Here is a 20,547-nt window from a genome sequence, read left to right as displayed (position 1 = left end):
ATCATATAATATCATATAATATTATAATATAATAATAATAATAATTTACTATGTAAATTTTTATCTATTAAGGAAGTTCGAGCGTAACTAATGAGTCAAAATAATGTTAAAATTTTTTTTTAATTTTAGTCTTCCCAATATTCGTCAAAATTCTTTATTTTAATTTAAAATAATTCAAACAATTTAATAATTGATGATTTTTACTTATTTAATAAAGTAAAGTAATAAAATGACTTTGGTATTTATTACTTGCCGGAATAAATAAACAGATTTGGCAATAGCGCGCTTGATTATACCCACACAGAGACGTGGATGAGTGTGTGAGTTAAACATTTCTCTCTCTGTAACTATATTTCTATCCTTTTCTTTTTTCTCATTTATTGACGCGATGTTGGCAAATCTTTATTCGAATAAATGGCTGACGATAAACGAGTTACAAACATAAATTTGACTTTAAATATTTAAAAAATTATATCGGTAATGTATTATTATTAAATTGTTTTTATATTTTGCAATAATCCATGTTTCTTGCGTATAGTTTTTTATCCATTAAAGTTGGGAGATTAATATTGAAAAAAATAATTAAAGTCTCGACAAAAGTTTGTCCGCCATAAGAGCCCGTGTATAAGGAGATAAAATATGTGATTTTTAAAATTTAATATCTAAGTAACTAAACGGTGAATCTTTTTCAAATTTTGGGATTAAATAAATGACGTATTTATTTATACGTATACTTAATTTCAAAGCTCAAAGTTGGAAATTATTTTTTACATTAGATTCGCTCGAACTTCCTTAATGATTACACCACCACAATATTGTCGGTATGAGCACTCATACCATCCTCGGGTGAATATATAATAATTAAAAATTTTTTTGGCTTAAAAAAATACTTCGGAACACTCAGACCAGGACTCGAACCTGGATCTTTTGGTTACGCGCCAACTGCTCTACCAGTTAAGCTATCCGAGATAAATCAAAATTGGATCGCGAAATGGCTTACAATAAATGTTTTTCTTTAACAAGTAAAATCACCGATCTTAGGAATAATGTTTAACAATTATTATTATTGTAATTTTTATTTTATAATAATTTTAATGAAATAATATAAATTTTTCGTAACTTTAAAATTTTTTCCGGGTCTATTGTTTCCGGGATTCCTTAAAAATATATTAATAAATTGTATGTATATATATATTTATAAGGTTTATAAATTTTATAAATAGTTAATAAACTCTTTTATCAGTGTATAGTACTATATAATATTAATATTTATCATAATCATTAGAATTAATACTATACTGATATGCTGATGACTCCTCCTAGCCCCACTAGTCGATTTTGAATTATTCTTTAGTTTATTAGCAATTAGTAATTAATAATTAGTAATGAGACTTGGAATAATTTATTGTTAGTTTAGTCTCCGGACTGTTATGTGTTTAATTAAAAATAAAATATAGTCTGCCGAAGTTCGATCCCACGTTATCCTTGCGTGACCCTCTACGGGGAGAAACATATTATGTTTTAACTGATGATGTTTTGTTTTCGGTACTTAATATTCTCGAGAGTATTTCAGAGATCAAGAGATTTATCTTCCCGAGAACGTGTATAAATAAATAATAATATTTAATAAAAATATGAGTATAAATCTACTCAACAGAGCATATTTAATATGTTCTGCACACAAGATAAATTACGTTTTATGTTTACGGAAAAATTCTCGAGGTTTACTAAAAAGAACATTAAAGAGATAATTTTGTGCTTTTTAATTTTTTGGTTACTTTGATTTTTTATAAAACAATAGTAAAGCTTTTTTTTAGATATTAAATTTTTATTAAGAAGAATACAAATTAAAAAAAATTTATTATTTCCAATTTTATAAATTGTTTTAAAGCTTAATTAAATTTTTTTCAAAAATTGACAAAAAAATTTGAAAACTTTGCAATGTATGATAAAAATTTTTTTAATTATAAAATTATTAATTTTTTGAAAATAAATTTTTTAAAATTGTTCCAAAATTACAAAAAAAAAAAATTAGTTTTTAATATACTTTACATTTTTAAATATAAAAAAAAAAATTATAATTTATAAAATTGTAAACAACAATTTTTGAAAATATTTTTATTACTAAAATTTTAACTTAAAAAAAAATTAATAGTTGGTAAAATAAAAATATGCCTAAAAAGTTCTTTTTAGTGAACAAAAAAAAATTACTGAATGTTTCTCCTCAGATCTAGTTGGTGCCAAATATTACCAATTGAAGAAATAATAGAGTAGATAAGTCACTCCAATAGTCTGTCTCTCTGCCCTGAGTTTAAGAGTTTAAGTTTGGAGTTTTAATTGAGATTAAAATGAGCCCTAATAGTGTTAACTAATTACAACTGACTCTGGCTTGTTAAAGTTTGTTGTGGGTATTGCGCAAAAAAACTCGACTGAAGCTTTTTATTAAAATATAATTAAGATGATTCTTTTGCTGTAACTTAAAATTGTAAGAGTTTACTTGATCATAAAAATAATGGCGTTCTTTGACTAGACGCTGCCTCGAGACTTGAGACTCGGTTTCTTTAAATAGATAAAAAATAAAACAAGATCTTGAGTTATAAAATTAGATCTATTTTTGCAGCGATACTCTTACTAGTATAGTATAGTATAGATAGACACAATAATAATATCATAAAACTTGAAGTCGAGATTCAACTTTCGAATATTACTTTATCATTTCTTTTTTTTTTTTTTTTTACAATAAATTCAATAAAATAAAAAACTATTCAATAGATATAAAAAGAAATTTATCAATACAAGCAACAGAATAATTTTAAAAATTTGTCGCTTATAAAAAAGAAAAGTTTCATATTTTTTTTTATTAACAAAATTAAAAATGTAACATGTATTTTTTATTTGTTCTATTTTTCATAAAAAATATAAAAAGCAATTGAAATATTTATTTTTCAGATATCTTAAAAAATCTTTCCAATTTTGATATGATAAAATAATTGATATATTTTCTATATTTAATCAAATTAATATTCCAATAAATAAAATTTTAATTATAATTCAAAAATAATCTGTTACTTAAATTTTCATCAAATTTTTATAATCAATTTTATATAAATTTTAATCAATTTTAATATAATTATTTTAATCATTTTAATACTATATTTTAATCAATTTAATCAATTTTTATATAAATTTTAAGCTTTGAAGGCAAAAAAATATCCGCAAATTTATTGTGATAAAAATTTTTTTACATTATCAAAATTCTACTGTATTTTTATCAAAATTCTAATTTTATAAGCGATTATTTTTTATCAAAACAAACTTAAATTTTTTATAAAATATAAACTTCTCAATTTAATGCGATAAAATCAAAAAATTGAAATTTTTATTTATAATTTAAAGAATAGAACAAAAAAACTTTAACATGTCACATTTGTCCTCTACAGAAAAAATATATTTGAAAACATATACACAAACTTACAAAAAAACATAAGCAAAGGTATAATGAACAATTTTTTATATTCTTGCCTCTATATTTCCATATATATTGAATATATCCGTTTATACATATATGAAAAAAAAATACAAACTTCGGAAAATTATTCCTGAAAACTTTAAAGTTTTTTTTTTATATATCGATGGTTTTCTAACGCAACCTCGTAACTCAAAAATGAAAATTTTAGAGATAAGGTGAAAAATAGCTTATAAAAAATTAATATTCATCTAAAAACAATATTTATCAATTGTATTTTTAGGTAGATTTCTTTAGAAATCTAACTATTTCATTAGTCCTCAAGGTGAAATATTCACCTCATTTTGCTATCATATGTTATAATTAGTCGAGTAGGTTCCAAAAATACCATTGGTTAAAAAATTTATATATGTATGTATGTATATATATATATATTAGGGTGTGCCAAAATGTAACTTCCGTGGAGAACCTTTTAAAATTGGAATTTTGAGTTCCACTTTTAACAGCAGCTGTGTTTGGGCATTTCCTGAGATATTTCAGGTTGAGAGAATTCATTTGATTATTTATAGGATTTTTAACAGGAGATTTAATTGGGCACTTCCGGCCAAATTTTGAATTTTCACCGGAAATACCCAAACTAGGCTTCTGTTAAAAAATTCTATGAAAATCAAATACATTGTCTCACACCAAAATATATCAACAAATGCCCAAACGCAGCCCCTGTTAAAAGCGGAACTAAAAATTCCAATTTTAAAAGGTTCTCCACGGGAGTTACATTTCGGCACACCCTAATATATATATATATGTAATATAACAAGCCTTGTCATCAGGATATCTCGAAAAGTTCTCAACCGATCTTGATGAAACTTGGTACACATATTATTTGGGCAATTTCCGAGGTCGAGTTCGACGATGAGTAAAATCGGTCAATTAGTTTAGAAATGGCGGCCATTTAAAATTTTCAAAATTTTGTAAATTTCAAGTTTTGTAACTTTAACCGTGAATAACTTTTGACTGACAGAAAAGAGCTCATTTTTGAAAACTTCATGTTGAAGCTGATTATATTACCTTCAATTTGACCTATAACATTTATACGTTATGAAGATTTTTATCAATTTTATAGGCCATTGAAAAATTTGAAAATAATGAACTTTTTTTCAAATGTGGTTTTTTTAGAATGACTTTTGAACAGCTTTACCGACCGATTCCAAAAACTAATCAGCTCTTAACATCAAAAAACTACGTCGATCGCCGCCAGACCGGTTAAAATCGCTTGATTCGTTTGTGAGATATCGTTGACGAAAAAAATCGAAAAAAGCGTTTTTTTCAAACAAATTCCGAAATTTTTTATTTGATCAATTCACGGTTTAAAATTCATCATAGAATTCAAAAAACTGCATTGACTGTTGTCAACTACGTGATAATCAGTTAACTCGTTTAAAAGTTATCGCGGATTGAAAATTAAAAAATTACATAAACATTTGTTATTGAACAAATTAAATAACATAAATAAAGAAAATCTCATATCGTATGAAATCTACCTTCCATTTCGGGTGAGGCCGAATGGCATTTTTTTAAAAATACCATCGTATTTATTATTAATCTGGTTAATATTTTTTTTCAGTATATTTTCACGCGTTCATAATTAATTATTAATTTTTCAGTTGAACCCTTTCATCTTCAAAAATCGAGATACGTGGTTGCGTTAGAAAACCCTCGATATCCAACCTATATCAAAATATGTAGACAAATATATAAAAAATTGTTCATAAAAGTTTTCGTAAAAAAATCTAAAGTAGATATAAAATATCTACAAATTTTGTATATGTTTTCTCGTATATTTTTTCAATAGGGACAATCACCAAAAACATACCGCTTCTCCGTAATAAAATTCCAAAACTATCGATTAAAAGTCACTTAGCATTATCTTCCATCACCAGCATACTGTACTTAATCCCTCATATTTCATATCGCTGGTAAAGCTTGTTGACGCTTGACAATAAACATCGCTAACGCGCTTAAAAAATCGAGCTCCCGGGTTAGGAGCTAGAAACAAGGGGTGGGTGCAGATAACCTAAATGAATAAAAAAAAAACCCTAAAGTTATTCCATACAATTATAAATACAACGCTAGCCCCAACCACAGATAGCGGTACTTTTCCTATCCCCCGACTCTAGGCGAGGGAAGAGACACGTCTGCACCCAGATCACAAAGTGCCGGTCTTGTAGTCGCCCTTGCTATTAATCATCCTCTCAGAGGATGGAAGTGAGCCCAGAAAGAACAGATAGAGCTGACAGCTACAAAGGGACCTTCACTAGTTCGCTAGGAGTCGATCCTCTTGCCTCGAACCATCTTGTATCTCCAAGGAAGTGGAAGATCAACTCAATATGATAGAGAGATCCATTCCGTAGATGTAACATGTAACTAGTGACATATTAGACGAATTGTTGAGCTTGCGCTTAGAATGACAGAATAAGAGTTCTCCAGAATATGAGATTGTTTTAGAGCCACCTTGAATGTTACACAGAAAAAAAGATTTCTTGACTGGAGAATAAAATTCTTGGCTCAAGTAAATTTGTCGGGGCCCGAAGGAAGACCGAAGTTGTCTTGGCAGAAGTAAAAATTTTTCTTGAAATTCTATTCTTGGTGGAAGTAATTTTTCTTAATTCAAATTATCATAAATACTTCACTGATAAAAAATTTATGTTGACTCAAGAGATATTTTCTTGATCTAAGAATTTATTTTGGAAGAAAAATAATTATTTTGCTTTAAGAATTTCTTGTCTTGATTTAGATTTTCTTGACTTAAGAGCTATATTATCTTCAATCGACACATTTAAGTTTTTCAATCAAAATAACATTATCGTTTAAAAAACTTAAAATAATTCATCAAAGTAGATTTTAAAAACTAAATAGCCTTCAATTGTTATACCAAATAAAAATTATTTCTTGGAAATAAGTAAATTAATGACTCAAAAAAAGCCATTCTTAACAAAAATTCTTGAAAGAAATATATCTATATCTAGTTTCGAGAGTTCAAGCTTTGAAGAAAAAAAATTTCTTGAATCAAGATTGTTTTTCTATCAGTGTTGATACAATAAATTTTTATATTGGATCAAGATTTTTAGATACTTTAGGGAAGCAGCGCCACCTACTTCAGCTGAGAAAAAAATTTTCTACCCTCCGGCCGGAAAGTGGCAACTTTCTGGCCGCTGCGCTAAACAAAGTTGCCACATTCCGGCTACGTCGAGCAGAAAAATAGTATACACACCTTGGCCAGTAAAAAGTAAAGCCTCAGACCACATGTTTGTCAACCTCGGCTTCGCCTCGGCCAACAATTACATGTAGTCTGAGACTTTTCTTATTTTACTGGCCTAGATATGTAATATACTATTTCTCACCTTGAGAAAATTTTTCTCTTGAATATTTGATACCCATTTTAGATTATTTTAGCACGCAATTATATATATTGAATGAAAGAAAATGGTTCAATATTATTTGATCTTCCCATTTGACATATTCGTCAATAAAAATATTAATGAAAATTTATTATCGAGATATTTAATTTTTTGGAGCAAGAGAAAAATTTTCTCAAGACAAGAAAATTTACTTCTGTCAAGAACTTAATTTTTTGGAGCAAGAGAAATATTTTCTCAAAACAAGAAAATTTTCTTGATTTAAATAAATTGTCTTGGATCAAGATACGTATTTCTTGAAGCAAGAGAATTAATTTTGTTGGAATAAGTGAAATTTCTTGTGTAAAAAAAAAATTTTTTTTCGCCCAAGAAAATAATTAGCAAGAAAAATATTTTCTTGGTTCAAATGAACCATTCTTTCTGTGTAACCTGGTGCTTTTGTTAGGCATTGACGCTACGTACCAGGTACTCAAACAGGCCGGAGAAATCCGTGGAAGCTCAACAAACTCGCCGCCTACGCCTCCTACTGGTGATCATCTTTCCTCTGGAGTGGGTCCTACGTCGAGGGCCATCTCGTCCCACCCTTCCTCGTCCACCTCTGGTAAGACACATAATTACCCTATTTTTATTTACGTATTTATTTTATTTTACAGGCTCTTTCTCTCTTTCTTTCTTTCTTTCTTTCTCTTCTTCCATCTCTCTCTGTCTCTTTATGTTTATCTACGATCAAAGGACACGACTCGCTGGGCTTCTATTCAAAGCTTTCTTTTTAATTCTGTTATTTATCAAGTAAATTAAAGGCTAGTATTTGATTTTTTTTTAATACAAAAACAACTGAAAAAATTTTTTAAGAGGTTTTACAATAATAAAAAAATTAATTTGATTGAAGGAAAAAAATTAGAACCGAGAAAATAATTTTAAAAAATTTTATTGTATTGAATTAAGCAGATAAATTATCATAATTAATTTTTATAAAAGTAATAAAATAAATCAGACATCTACTACTAGGTGGAGATAATTTATTTTTATATAGAAAACCGTGACAAGAATGTGAAGAAAATAAATTAAGGGTATCAGGATTCGCTGAGGTCTGTGTTACTTTCTACCCTATTATTAGCGTAATGTTGGCATTAGCAAAAGTTCCGCAGTGAGCGTCTACCATCAGGATCTCTGGCCATTGATTTACGCGGAACCGCACTTTATCACAACAATGACAATTATTGTTAAATAAATCCTCGTGAAACTTCCTGGGGGCTTGAATTTGATTAAACTGACATTCACCCTTCACTGTTTCATACCGCATTTTAAAATCCTTTGAAGTACGCCCGGCTTTCGAAATCACTAAGTGTTCAATTCGCTTCTCTGTATTAACTATTGATCCGACTAACTGTTTATAGGATTGGGATTTGAGTTGTCGAATTATTATTGCGGATTTGAATCGTTTATCGCTTTGCTATTTTTGGATTTATTGTCAGAAATCAAACGCATTAAATTCGGGTGGTATGATTAAAATTTTTTGACAGAAAATTCTAAAGCTTTTTTCTTTTTTTGCTCTGATACACTGATAGAAGGATTTACTAAACTGATTTAGTAACAAAATTTTTATTTATTTATTTGGGAGAAAAAAATATTTTGTACCCATCAATATTATTTGTTACAGTTTAATAAATAATTTTATTTCTTTATATGAACAAAGCCTTATTACATGGAAATAAATATTTATTTCCACCAAATAATATTTAATAACAGGTACCTACCTTATACTTTTACTTAAAATTATTTATTTTAATTATTTTGATTTATTTCAAGTTGAAAATTTGGGTTACACGCTAAAATTAGTTAAAAAATTAATTTCTTTGAAACCAATAAACTTTTTATTGAGTAGCAATAAATCATTTGTTAAATACTACCAAATATTTATTTGGTGGAATTAAATAGGCTTTAATAAATTATTTAATACTTATTACTAAATATTTGGTAATGAAAAATTTGTTACTAAATCATTTAGTATCTGTTAATAAATCTTATTAAATAGAACTAAATTCTTCTATCAGTGTAGAAGGATTTGTTTATAGTTAAAAATATTTAATATTTAAAAAATTATTTATTAGAGACCACTTTTTAGTCCTTAACAAATATTTCTTAGTATTTAAAAAGATCTATTATTTAATAAATGAACATCAGATTTATTAAGTACAAACAAATCATTTTAAATACTAAGAAATATTTGTTTAATACTAAAAAATAGTCTTCAATAAATTATTTGTTAACTATTAACAAATATTTTTTACTACAAATAAATTATTTTATCAGTGTGAGAAAATTTCTGTTATTTTATTTTGCTTGTTAATTTTTTTTTAACTAAATTAAAAAAAATTCAATTTTAAACTCGGGCCTGATTTTTTTTATTAAAAAAAAAAAAATTACTTTAAATATTTAGATATTTAATTAATTGAATTTAAAGCCATATTATCAGGACGTTAATTAAATACTTAAATAGATCTAAATTGACCTTAATTACTTAATTAAATACAAATATAAATTAATCAATCAATTTCTGTCTCTCGGGTAAATAATCGGTCATAATTGACAATAATTTAATTATTCAACAATATCATTAATAATACGTTTAGTAACTAATTAATTCATTGAATTATAAATTTTGAATCATAATTAGTGATTAAAAATTAATAATTCATAATAATATTTTAAAACAAATATAATTAGCTTAACTAATGCTAATAACACGCTTTGTTGTTTGGCTTATACTTATTATGAGTAAGCAATAATATAATAATATCGAGAGACGTCAAAAATGAGCATTAATTGGAATTGGCCAGGACGCGGAAGCGGCGGATCGACTTCGGGCACTCGACCATTTGGGCAGCCGCTGATTCTGATGCCGCAACATACTCTCGCGACAAACTCATCCTCGGCTTCCCGTCGCAAGCGCAACACCAATAAAAAACGGTGACATTGGAAAAAAAAAAAAAAAAATAAAATTTATTACAAGTTTTTTTAAATGAATAATCATTATTTTTTTATACAAAATATTAATAATAATCTTATAATATATGTCACCTAAAAATAAACGACGGATAATAAAAATCAGCAAAAAAATCCACCCACCTAACATCACAAAAAACCTTCGAAAAAAAAAGTCACAGGTTAACAAAAAATAAAATATAAATTATGCATATAAAATAAAATATGACATGAGAAAAATAAATCAAGCCTTAGCGGGTGGGTCTTCTTCAGGAATACGACCATCAGGGCAGCCTCTGATATTGATGAGTCCAGAACCCTCGTCGTCGGGTGCCTCTTCCCCATCACCGAGGTCACCGTTGAGGAGCCAGAGTAGTACCAGTAAAAAAATTCGATGATACTCAACTTAAACTCAACAAAACTTTTATTCTCAATAGACAACACCGGATAACGATCGTTCTAATTAATCAACTCTAATTAATCGGGATCTATTCTACACAACAAAACAATACATCGCAAATCTAGCACGCTAGGCATTTAATTATAATTATCCCTTTAATTATAATTAAAACTCTATTAAATTTTCGATTATAAACCGTGGACTGAACGCTCAAAATACCGATACGACTCACTCGACCGGTGCACTCTGTACTAAACTCTCTGGAAAATGTGTGCCCAACTATCATGCATCACTTGAGGACGTTAACCACCCCCATGAAAAAAACTTATAATTAGAATATATAAAAAATATATTTAATTTTATTTTTTTTATTTTATTTATTTAATAATTTTGACCCTAGAGCAAGTGCTCCCTAAGGGCCATACAATCAAATATATTTATAAAGAGTACATTATATAATAATAATAATATTAATAAAATAATAATAATAATAATAATAATAATACATAACTAAAATGGTAAGCACACAACAAAAAGACTAAATGCAAAATATATGTGAAATATATTTGAACTATATTCAAAATATATTTGCATATATTTTAAATATATTTACTGAACTTTTGGCCGTTTTTGGTAAATGCACAGAAAAAAAAATTAACTTGATTCAAGAGAAAAATTCTTGAACCAAGAATATAATTTTGAAGAGGGTAATTGTCTTGAATCAAGACGAAAAATTCTTGAATTAAATAAAATTTCCTTAAATCAAGAAAAATGTTCTTAAATCAAGAATTTTTCTATTCAAACCAAGAATATTGAGCTCTTTAAAAATATATACAGTGTAAACTCTATATAACGACACTGAAGGGACCGTGAATTTTATGACGTTAAATAGAGAGAAGAAAAATTAGAATTAGAAAAAAAAAGTTTACTTTAGTTTACCATATTTTTATTGTAGTTATGTGCATAAAAAGCAATTTTATTTATTTATTTATTAACAGCCCTATAGCGTATATTCTGTTATTTTTGTCTGACGTCTTTTACTGCACCAATAATTTTGTTGTATTTTTTTACATATCGACGGTCTAATTAGCAATTGGTCTAACTCCTTATTTTGTAGAGGGTCATTTTTTAACATTTTAATGTAGCAATAGTCCAATTATAAATTATTTGAATGATCCAAACCAAAATATTATACCTCTATTAGATATTAAATGGTTTTTTTAAGTGATAATAAAATTTTCACAAATTGTTTCTTCGAACAAATGGAAGATTGTCTAAAATGGAGTTAGACAATTTGTTAATTAGAACGTCGATATTTTTTTCATATCTTGCGATATTGAGGGATCTTGGTCATAAAGGAGATATTTTTCTAATAATTTAGCTGAATTTCTTAGAAAGTTCGGAATGCATGATGCCACTTAATTGTTGTCGTTATTGAGAGTGGGTATAATGCTATATAGAGTGTATCATTGTATGAAAGACAAGCTAAACCAACCAAAGACAAGTGATTTTGACGCTTTAAGGAGTTTGTCGTTATATGGAGTAACGTTATATAGAGTTTACACTGTACTTGATTCAAGAACATTTTTTTTTCTGTGTAAGAAATATATTTCAAATAAAAGTAAAATATATAATTAATATATTTATTTTATACGATAAATATAAGTTATGAAATATATGAGAAATATACTCACTGTATGTAAAAAATATAAGCTGCAAAATATATTCGAATTATAATTTGTTTATATAAAAAATATAAAAAAATTATATTTAAAACATCTACTAATAGAACCAATGTTCATTTAAAACAAAAAGTTATCAAGTGCACGATTCATGACGCATATATTGTAAATATAATTTCCGTATATTTTTATTATACTTTTCATATAGAAAAATTTTACTTCGGATCTATTTTGCAGCTTGTATTTTTCATATACAGTAAGTCTATTTCTCATATGTTCCGGTTATATTTCATAACTTATATTTATCATATAATATAAATATAGTAATAATATATTTTACTTTTATTTGAAATATATTTTTTATATACCAAAAGTTAAGTAAACCGAATATAATTCACTTACATTTAAAATATATTTGAAATATACGCAAGTATATTTTGAATATAATTCAAATATATTTCATATATATTTTGTGTATAAAATTGGAATGTTCTGCCAGCTGAGACTGTGGCTGTGGATAATTTGGTTGAATTTAAAAATGCTTCAATCATTTCTCTCAATGTGATACTTAAATTTGAATTAAATTAAATTATATTTAAATTCGATTTTCACTTTCAATTTCAATTGGAATTTTTGAATACCTATGCGTCTTAGATTTATTTGTAATTATTTTAATTATCACTCTGAATTATTGCTTTAAATTGATATTAAGGGGTTATACGCAGTTGCAAAGCTAAAAAAACAACATTTTTTTATGAATTTTTTCTAGACACAGTTTTTAATTATCAATTACAAGTGATGGTTATTTAAATAGAGCCTACTTTCAAGAATACAATAGCGCGTCAATCATGTAAAAATATAAATGTGCACCGCTCCTGTAGAAGATGTTCTGAACGACCTCTAAAAAAAAAGGCGCTTGGCGGTGATCTTCATTTCGGTGGTTTGGATTATCTGAAATCAAAAAATATGGTGAATTCTTTTACAGGATAGATTAATGCAGGTATTGGACGAAGGAATAAGAAAAATTTTGATTTTTGACAAAATGGCGTCTATTTGTGAAAAATTTTTCGTTTTTGTTGAAAAACAATTTTCCAAATTGTTAAAAAAAAATAGTAATAATTTTTTTGAATCTTATTCCTTCGTCCAATACCTGCATTAATCTATCCTGTAAAAGAATTCACCATATTTTTTGATTGAAAAACTGTGTCTAGAAAAAATTCATAAAAAAATGTTGTTTTTTTAGCTTTGCAACTGCGTATAACCCCTTAAATTAAATTATATTTTATAATCATAAGATCTTTCTGTCTATCACTAAAAAGCTGTATGTGAACGTTTCATTAATTAATAATTAATTTGTACTTAGTTTTACTATAATACGTAAAAATGTAAATCAATGTATTAATATTGCTGATGGTCCTGAGGGAGCTTAGGCTCTAGGAACAATAAAATTTATTATCTATCTATCTATCTATCTATAAAATGAAATATATTTTTTTTATATTCTAATTATAAGTTTTCTTCGTGAGGGCAGTCTTTTTTTTAAATCAACGACCCCAAACGACAAATCCATTCTCAAAATAATTACGACGACAATTACTGCAGATTTCTCCTCTGTTGTCATTAAAATCGATTAGATTTAGATTGTCCGCCCGCCGGACCACGAGGAACGAGAATAAGCTTTGCTTGACAACCGGGGAGGTTCTGCAACAGATATATTCAGACTGACATGCTACACCACTTATTGTTACGCGTCAATATCGATCGGTATGGTCTAGTTATCCTATGCATTAACATTACCATTGTTATCGGGCAGGACATGATAAATTTAATGAACATAGTGGGCAAATTTAATTTAATTGATCATCGATCTTCACTCTCCTTACCTCCGCGACCTCCCGTGTCATATGTGATATTAGACACTGCCTAATCGAGTTTCGTGATTAGACTAGCTTCTCTCCCTTTCATCTATTGTATCTCGTTACTTCTCTGTATCAATTAACGAATTCAAAATATATCATTTTCGGTCATTTTATAATTATTCTAAATTTTTAAATTATTAATTTAATTTTTAAATTATTAATTTAATTTTTAAATTATTAATTTAATTTTTAAATTATTAATTTAATTTTTAAATTATTTATAATTATTTTAAAAAATCGTTTCAATTTTGATGCAGAGAAAAATTTTTACTTTACAAGAAATTAATTTTTTTTTTTGTGAAACGCAGAAAGAAAATGATTTATATTTATGTCCGCTCAATCTTATATTGTATGATTTAATTTACTAAATATTTAATTAAAAGTGTATCAAATTATAATTTGTAAATACTGTAAATAAACAGCTGTGCGTAAAGTATATTGATTTTTGAGTCGTGTCCGACTGAACGTATTTTTTATAAATACTCTATCGATATTAATACTTTCAATGTGTTCTGATTCAAGAGTTTTTATTTTAAAATTTCAAAATATATTTATTAATACTTTATAAAACACGAATAGAAAAATTTATTTAATTCAGAAGAAAAAAAATTTAATAAAGAAAATTATTTTCAAAAATTTTTTAGTTTTTAATTATTTTTAAACGAAGAATAATTTTTTTTTGGTTCAAAATTTTTATCTTAAAAATAATCTGAAAAAAAGAAGAAATTAAATTTGAAACGAAAATTTTTTTAATAATAAATTAAAATAAAAATTAGTCTTTTTATTGTTTGATATAAAATTATTTATTGAAATTTCTTAATTCTTCCGTCTGACATTTTTCTGTTTGTACTACTCATCTAAAAAAAAATTCCTCTAAATCACTTGAATCAACTTTTAATTAAAAAGTAACAAATTCTCGAATCAGAAGCTACAAATATTTCCTCTATTTATTTTCCAAGTGTACTTGCTCTTACATCTTAAAAATTCTATTGATTTAACCTTATTTTCTTATCTTATAAATATACCGTGTGGCACGTTCTATGCTTCGAAGAACTTTTTATACTTTTAATCGCTGTGATCTGTGTATCTGGTCTGAAACTCAATTACAATTACCAACTTTCTCTCTATTGCTGTTAATGTATGCTAAAAAGACTGTATTTAAAAAATTACTTATAATTTATAACACTTGATGTTTAAAAAAATAAAAAAATGTATGTGTAAAAAAAAGCGAAGTGTTCGAGGCTGATGTCGGACGTGCCAGCTAGGTATCAATTGTAGTTGCCTGATTAGATTTTTATAGTAACATCAGCCACCGTATTTATAAAACTATTGATCGCTGGCTGAGAATAATTAGCGAAATAGACAGTAGTGATGATCAAGCCATTGACCGGAGACTTTTCTCATTCTAAATTTTTTATATTAATCATTTTAATGATGTTATGAAAAAAATATTATCACTGTAAATATCCCCATAGAAAAATGCATATACAAAATATATATATAAAAATAAATTAACATAATTTTTAATTTATTTATTTTTTTTTTTTTTATTAAAAAACAAAAAAAAATTGTTTTTATTCATTTAAAAATTCCAAAATCCATACTTAGAGATTTCAAAAATTTATGTGAATTTTTTTCTTAATTAAATAAATTTTAATTTTATAAAATAATTTAATTAATAACTTTTTTTAATTTTTATAAGTAAAATTTTTTGATAAATTTTTTTTATAATAATTTATTTGTTAAAAAATCCTAAAAATTGCCATATAAAAATAAATTTCAATTAATTTTATTTAATTAGATTTAGTAGCGTTAATAAATTATGATTTTTAATTTTTTACTTTAGAATTTTTTAACAAAATATAAAAACAAAATAATTTTTATTAAAATTTTGTTCAATGTTTAAAAAAAGAAAAATTTTTATAAAAATATAATTAATATTTACAAATTTAATTTTTATATAATTAATTTAAAGTAGGGGAACCTGGGGCACGAAGGTCCCCCTCGGGGCACGACGGCCCCCCTCAAAAATTAGGGAAAAATTTTTTTTTTAATTTCCCTCAAGTTACGACCTCTGTAATGTTTTTATGATATTTTGGGCCAATATGTGATATGTGGGGCATAATGGACCACTCGAAAAAAAAATTGTAACGAAAAAAAATTTTTTTTTTTTTTAAATTGTGATAAATTTGTGGTAAAATGAATCAGAAAAAATTTAATTGAACTGAAAAATTTTACAAAAAATTGAGTCATACAGGGGAGAGTGGTACACGACAGTCCCTGGCATAACGGTCCCTCTCATAAATTAGGTAAAAATTTTTTTTTCCATTTTCCGTCAAGTTATGACCTTTTGATGTTTTTATGATATTTCGGGCCAATCTGTGATACGTGGGCATAATGGATCACTCGAAAAAAATGACAAATTTAAAGAATTCATTATTTTAGGCCTTTTCAGGTCAATGAATCAGAATGAATTTAATTAAACTGAAAAATTTAATGAAAAGTCGAATTATACAGCTTATAAAAAATTGAAAACACAAATTTTTGAAATTAAAATAGTAATAATTATATTATTAATTATTGATCACGGCATCCTCTGCACCAGACAGAAACCTAATCTCAAAAATTTATTTGAATTCCTCCAAGGATGTCTTATTTTACGCAATTCATATTTCTAATTTTGACTTGACAAAAATATAAAAAAAAGGTCTGGTTCAAGATATTACGTATTTTAAAAGCTCAACCTGTGATTTCAATCAATGTAAACTAATGTAACCAATTCATTGCTAAATAAAATCTCTGTATTTTTTCTTGTACGTGGGTTCAAAACCTCTGAGTGCAATAAAAGAAATTAATTATATTTTTAACTATTATCTATTTAAAACTAATTAACAGTTTAAAAATGAAATTTATAATAATTTTTTAAGACATTAACAAAAATTAAACTTTTAATAAAGCATGAAATATAAATGTTCGATGATTAGGAAATCACATCAAGATATTCTAATTAATATACGATTATTCGTAACGATCACAGACATATTCGTCAGAATAATCTTCGCCAATACCTGCGCAAAAATCATAAGACCATTTATTACAATTTTTACATTGAATCCATGACTCTGAGGACTCTGAGGAAAGTCCATAGCAATAAAGACAATAGCAATCATCATTTTTATATTTTAAATGTTTTTTTTTTTTTCAAATTTTTTGATTTTGATTTTGTTTTATTTTTTTTTTTTTTTTTTTTTTGTTTAATTAAAGTCTTTTTTTTTTTTACTTCATGTTGATTTTTTTTTTCTGCGAGTTCTCGGTGATACTCAAGACTCGTGAGAATCGTGGTTTTCCTTTGACGCCGTTTTCTGGGAGGAGAATCTCTAGATTTTGATGGTAATAGCTTTAGTAAAAATAGTATATTACACACCTAGGGAAGTAAAATAGAAATGTCTCAGATCACATGTAATTGTTGGCCGAGGCGAAGCCGAGGTCAACAAACATGTGATCTGAGGCTTTCTTATTTACTTCCCGTGGAGTGTATACTATTTTTGCTCGACGAAGGCAGGAAGCGGCAACTTCGCTTAGCGCCGCGGGCCGAAAGTTGACGCTTTCTGCCCGTCGAGCAAAAAAAATTTTTTCTCACCTCCGGGCGGAAAGCGTCAATTTTCCTCCCGCTGCGCTAAACGAAAATGCCGCTTTCCGCCTCCGTCGAGGAGAAAAATAGTATACACACCACGGTTTATTGACCTCGGCTTCGCCTCGGACAACAATTACATGTGATCTGAGACATTTCTTATTTTACTGCCCTAGATGTGTAATATACTATTTTTTATATGATTTTTCATATAACCTGCATTGAAAATGTGAGTTTCAATGCCTGTTGAGCCAACCGAAACTAGACAATTTCAGACCAATGCGACTGTGCCGGGCAGGTATCAATTATTTCTTCCCGGCGGACAGAAAATGACGATTTTCTGTCCGCGAGGTGAAGTTGCAGCTTTATTTTCAATCCTATCAATTGTTTGTTTATTTTATACCTTTATAATTGTCATTCTAACCGTTAACTGTATTGACATCATAATTCTGTTATTACACATAAATAAGAATGATAAAAGAAAACTTGTCAATTTACGAATAATGTTTGGTAAAAAATAAACTATTACTTTCTATTTTATTATAAGTTTCATAATAAAATAGTATTTTCGCTGTTCGTCTGAAACTATCTAGTTCTGGTTGGCTCCAGACATTGAAACTAGCATTTTTAATGCAACTTATATGAAAAATATAATGTGTGACGCGGGATGAAACACGATTTCAGACCGAGTGATGCCAGCCCTCGCTTCGCTCGGGCAGGCAACTTCACTGGTCTGAAATCGTTTTGTTTCATCCCTAGTCACACAATATTCTATTTTGGGGAGGGGGCCGTCGTGTCCCAGAAAAAAAAAAAAATTTTTTTTCGATTTTTTGCGAAATTTCGACTGATTCGTTCGAAATAGATGGAAAATAAGTAAATTTGATGGTTAAAAGCCACAAAAAGAAAAAATCGGCTTAAGGGGGCCGTCGTGCCCTAGGCTCCCCTATTTGTTAGTAATAATCTTCAGTATAAAAATATATTTTCTATATAAATTATTAATTTATCTTTTATATATTTTTGCGATAAATTTTTCTATGGAGATAATTTTTTTCTTAAAAATAATTCCTGAAAAATTTGATCTAAAATCTTGTGGTAAAAAATCCGCAAAAGTAATTCGAGTCTCCGGGATCGGTATGATCAATTAAGCACGTTAGACGACATCGAGCATCGAGCACCAAACGGAAGAAGGGCTGACTCATAATAGATATCATGAAACACGAAGCTCCGCACAGTCCGCAACGTCGACGCGAGCGGCTTAACCTCAGGATGAAGAGTCTCAGTCTGGACTCGCCGGAAGGATCGGCCCACGTGAGACATCGCCCGAGGGACTACTACTCGGGGCAGAAGGACTCCACTCCGCCCAGGCACTCCGATAGCGGCAGCATTAATCGTCTGTGTAAGTTTCATTTTTAATATCATATCACCCTCACTCACTCATTCACTCTCTCGCCCTGGATGACAAACAATTTATATTTTTACAAGTAATAAGTATTGTGCGATTAACTATTAACTAAATTGTTAAAAATCGGTGAAGCCCCTTGCAGCTCAGGTCACGGACAGGCGGTTCACAAGCAGAGTCGCTGCGCGATCAGGATGTCCAGCATGGAGCTCCCGGATGATAACGACAAGTCCTATTCATCGGCCAGCACCTCTCCTTGCCCGTCACCCCACGCCAACAATCAGAGTCACTTAAATTTTCCCGGGAAACGGGTACTACCTACGAATAATCTCTTCGTTGTGTTGTACAACTTTGATGCACGACATCGTGATGAGCTTGACCTCAAGTGAGAATTTTTTTTTTTTATTTTTATGACATTAAAATTACCAGTCACTTAATCATTTTTTTATCTATATTATTAAGACAATAAGCAACATTTTGTGACCAGTGTATTTATATGATAAAATGGGTTTTTATGGTTAAATATGTTTCATATCATTCTCACCAATAGTCAATTTATGATGATAAGTATTTCGGCTGCATTCGAAAATGCTGTATCTCTAGATACATAATTAAGAAATGACCTTGTATCTTGTGAACTATTGACATTTTTAAAGATATAAGCTCATCCCGATATTACACTCCTCAAGACCTTTCATTTAAGTACCCACATGCATTTTTGATATGTACATATATCTAATATATATAAATATATAAAATATATGAAAAATTGATGTGGGTACTCGAATGAAAGCTCTGGATGAGTGTAACATCGGGATGAGTTTATATCTTTAAAAATGTCAATAGTTAAAAAAGTATAGAGCATTTTAACAAATATCTTGTTAATTATTGACATTCTAAAAGATATAAGCTCACCCTGATATTACACTCTTCGAGAGCTTTCATTCGAGTACCCACATCAATTTTTCATATTTTATATATTTATATGTATTACATATATGTATATATGAAAAATATATAAAAAATGCATGTGGGTATTCAAATGAAAGCTCTTGATGAGTGTAACATCGGAATGAGCTTATATCTTTAAAAAAAATCAATACTTAAGATAGTTCAGTGAAATTTAACAAATATCTTGTGAACTATTGACATTTTTAAAGACATAAGCTCATCCCGATATTATACTCACCAAGACCTTTCATTTAAGTACCCACATCAATTTTTCATATATTTATATATATTATATATATATTACATATATGTATATATGAAAAATATATCAAAAATTCATGTGGGTACTCAAATGAAAGCTCTTGATGAGTATAACATCGGGATGAGCTTATATCTTTAAAAACGCCAATAGTTAAAAAAGTACAGTGCAATTTAACAAAAACCATTATTTAACAAAGCAAAATTTTATTTATTTATAGTTCACAAGTCACGGCAGTCACATAGTGACTGCAAGGTTGCTAGTAATTTATAATTGAACTACACTATTAAAAATTTCCCTGCAAAAATGATGGTGTGAAAAAATATTTCTTCAGTAAAAATTTCTTTAAATAAAATCAAAAATCAAGTGCTTATAATTTTAATATTATTATTTTATTATTATAACTTCCAAATAAAATATTTCCAACCTAATGATCAAT

At 27.7% G+C, this 20,547-nt stretch overlaps 1 protein-coding gene across 4 annotated transcripts in view; it reads left to right on the top strand.

The window, feature by feature from the left end:
• LOC123262257 overlaps positions 1-20,547 on the top strand; it is a 96,473-nt gene that overhangs the window by 74,757 nt on the left and 1,169 nt on the right. For 2 of the 4 annotated variants that reach the window (XM_044724433.1, XM_044724430.1), the window contains 3 exons: positions 7,328-7,483; positions 18,704-18,895; positions 19,034-19,283. In XM_044724433.1, coding sequence (XP_044580368.1) covers positions 7,328-7,483; positions 18,704-18,895; positions 19,034-19,283 — 598 coding nt within the window. The remainder of the gene's footprint in view (positions 1-7,327; positions 7,484-18,703; positions 18,896-19,033; positions 19,284-20,547) is intronic. The other 2 variants (XM_044724432.1, XM_044724434.1) reach the window with 2 other exon arrangements.

The sequence above is a fragment of the Cotesia glomerata genome, linkage group LG3, assembly GCF_020080835.1.
Source record: "Cotesia glomerata isolate CgM1 linkage group LG3, MPM_Cglom_v2.3, whole genome shotgun sequence".
NCBI classification, from domain to species: domain Eukaryota; kingdom Metazoa; phylum Arthropoda; class Insecta; order Hymenoptera; family Braconidae; genus Cotesia; species Cotesia glomerata.
This window is presented reverse-complemented; position numbering and strand designations above follow the sequence as displayed.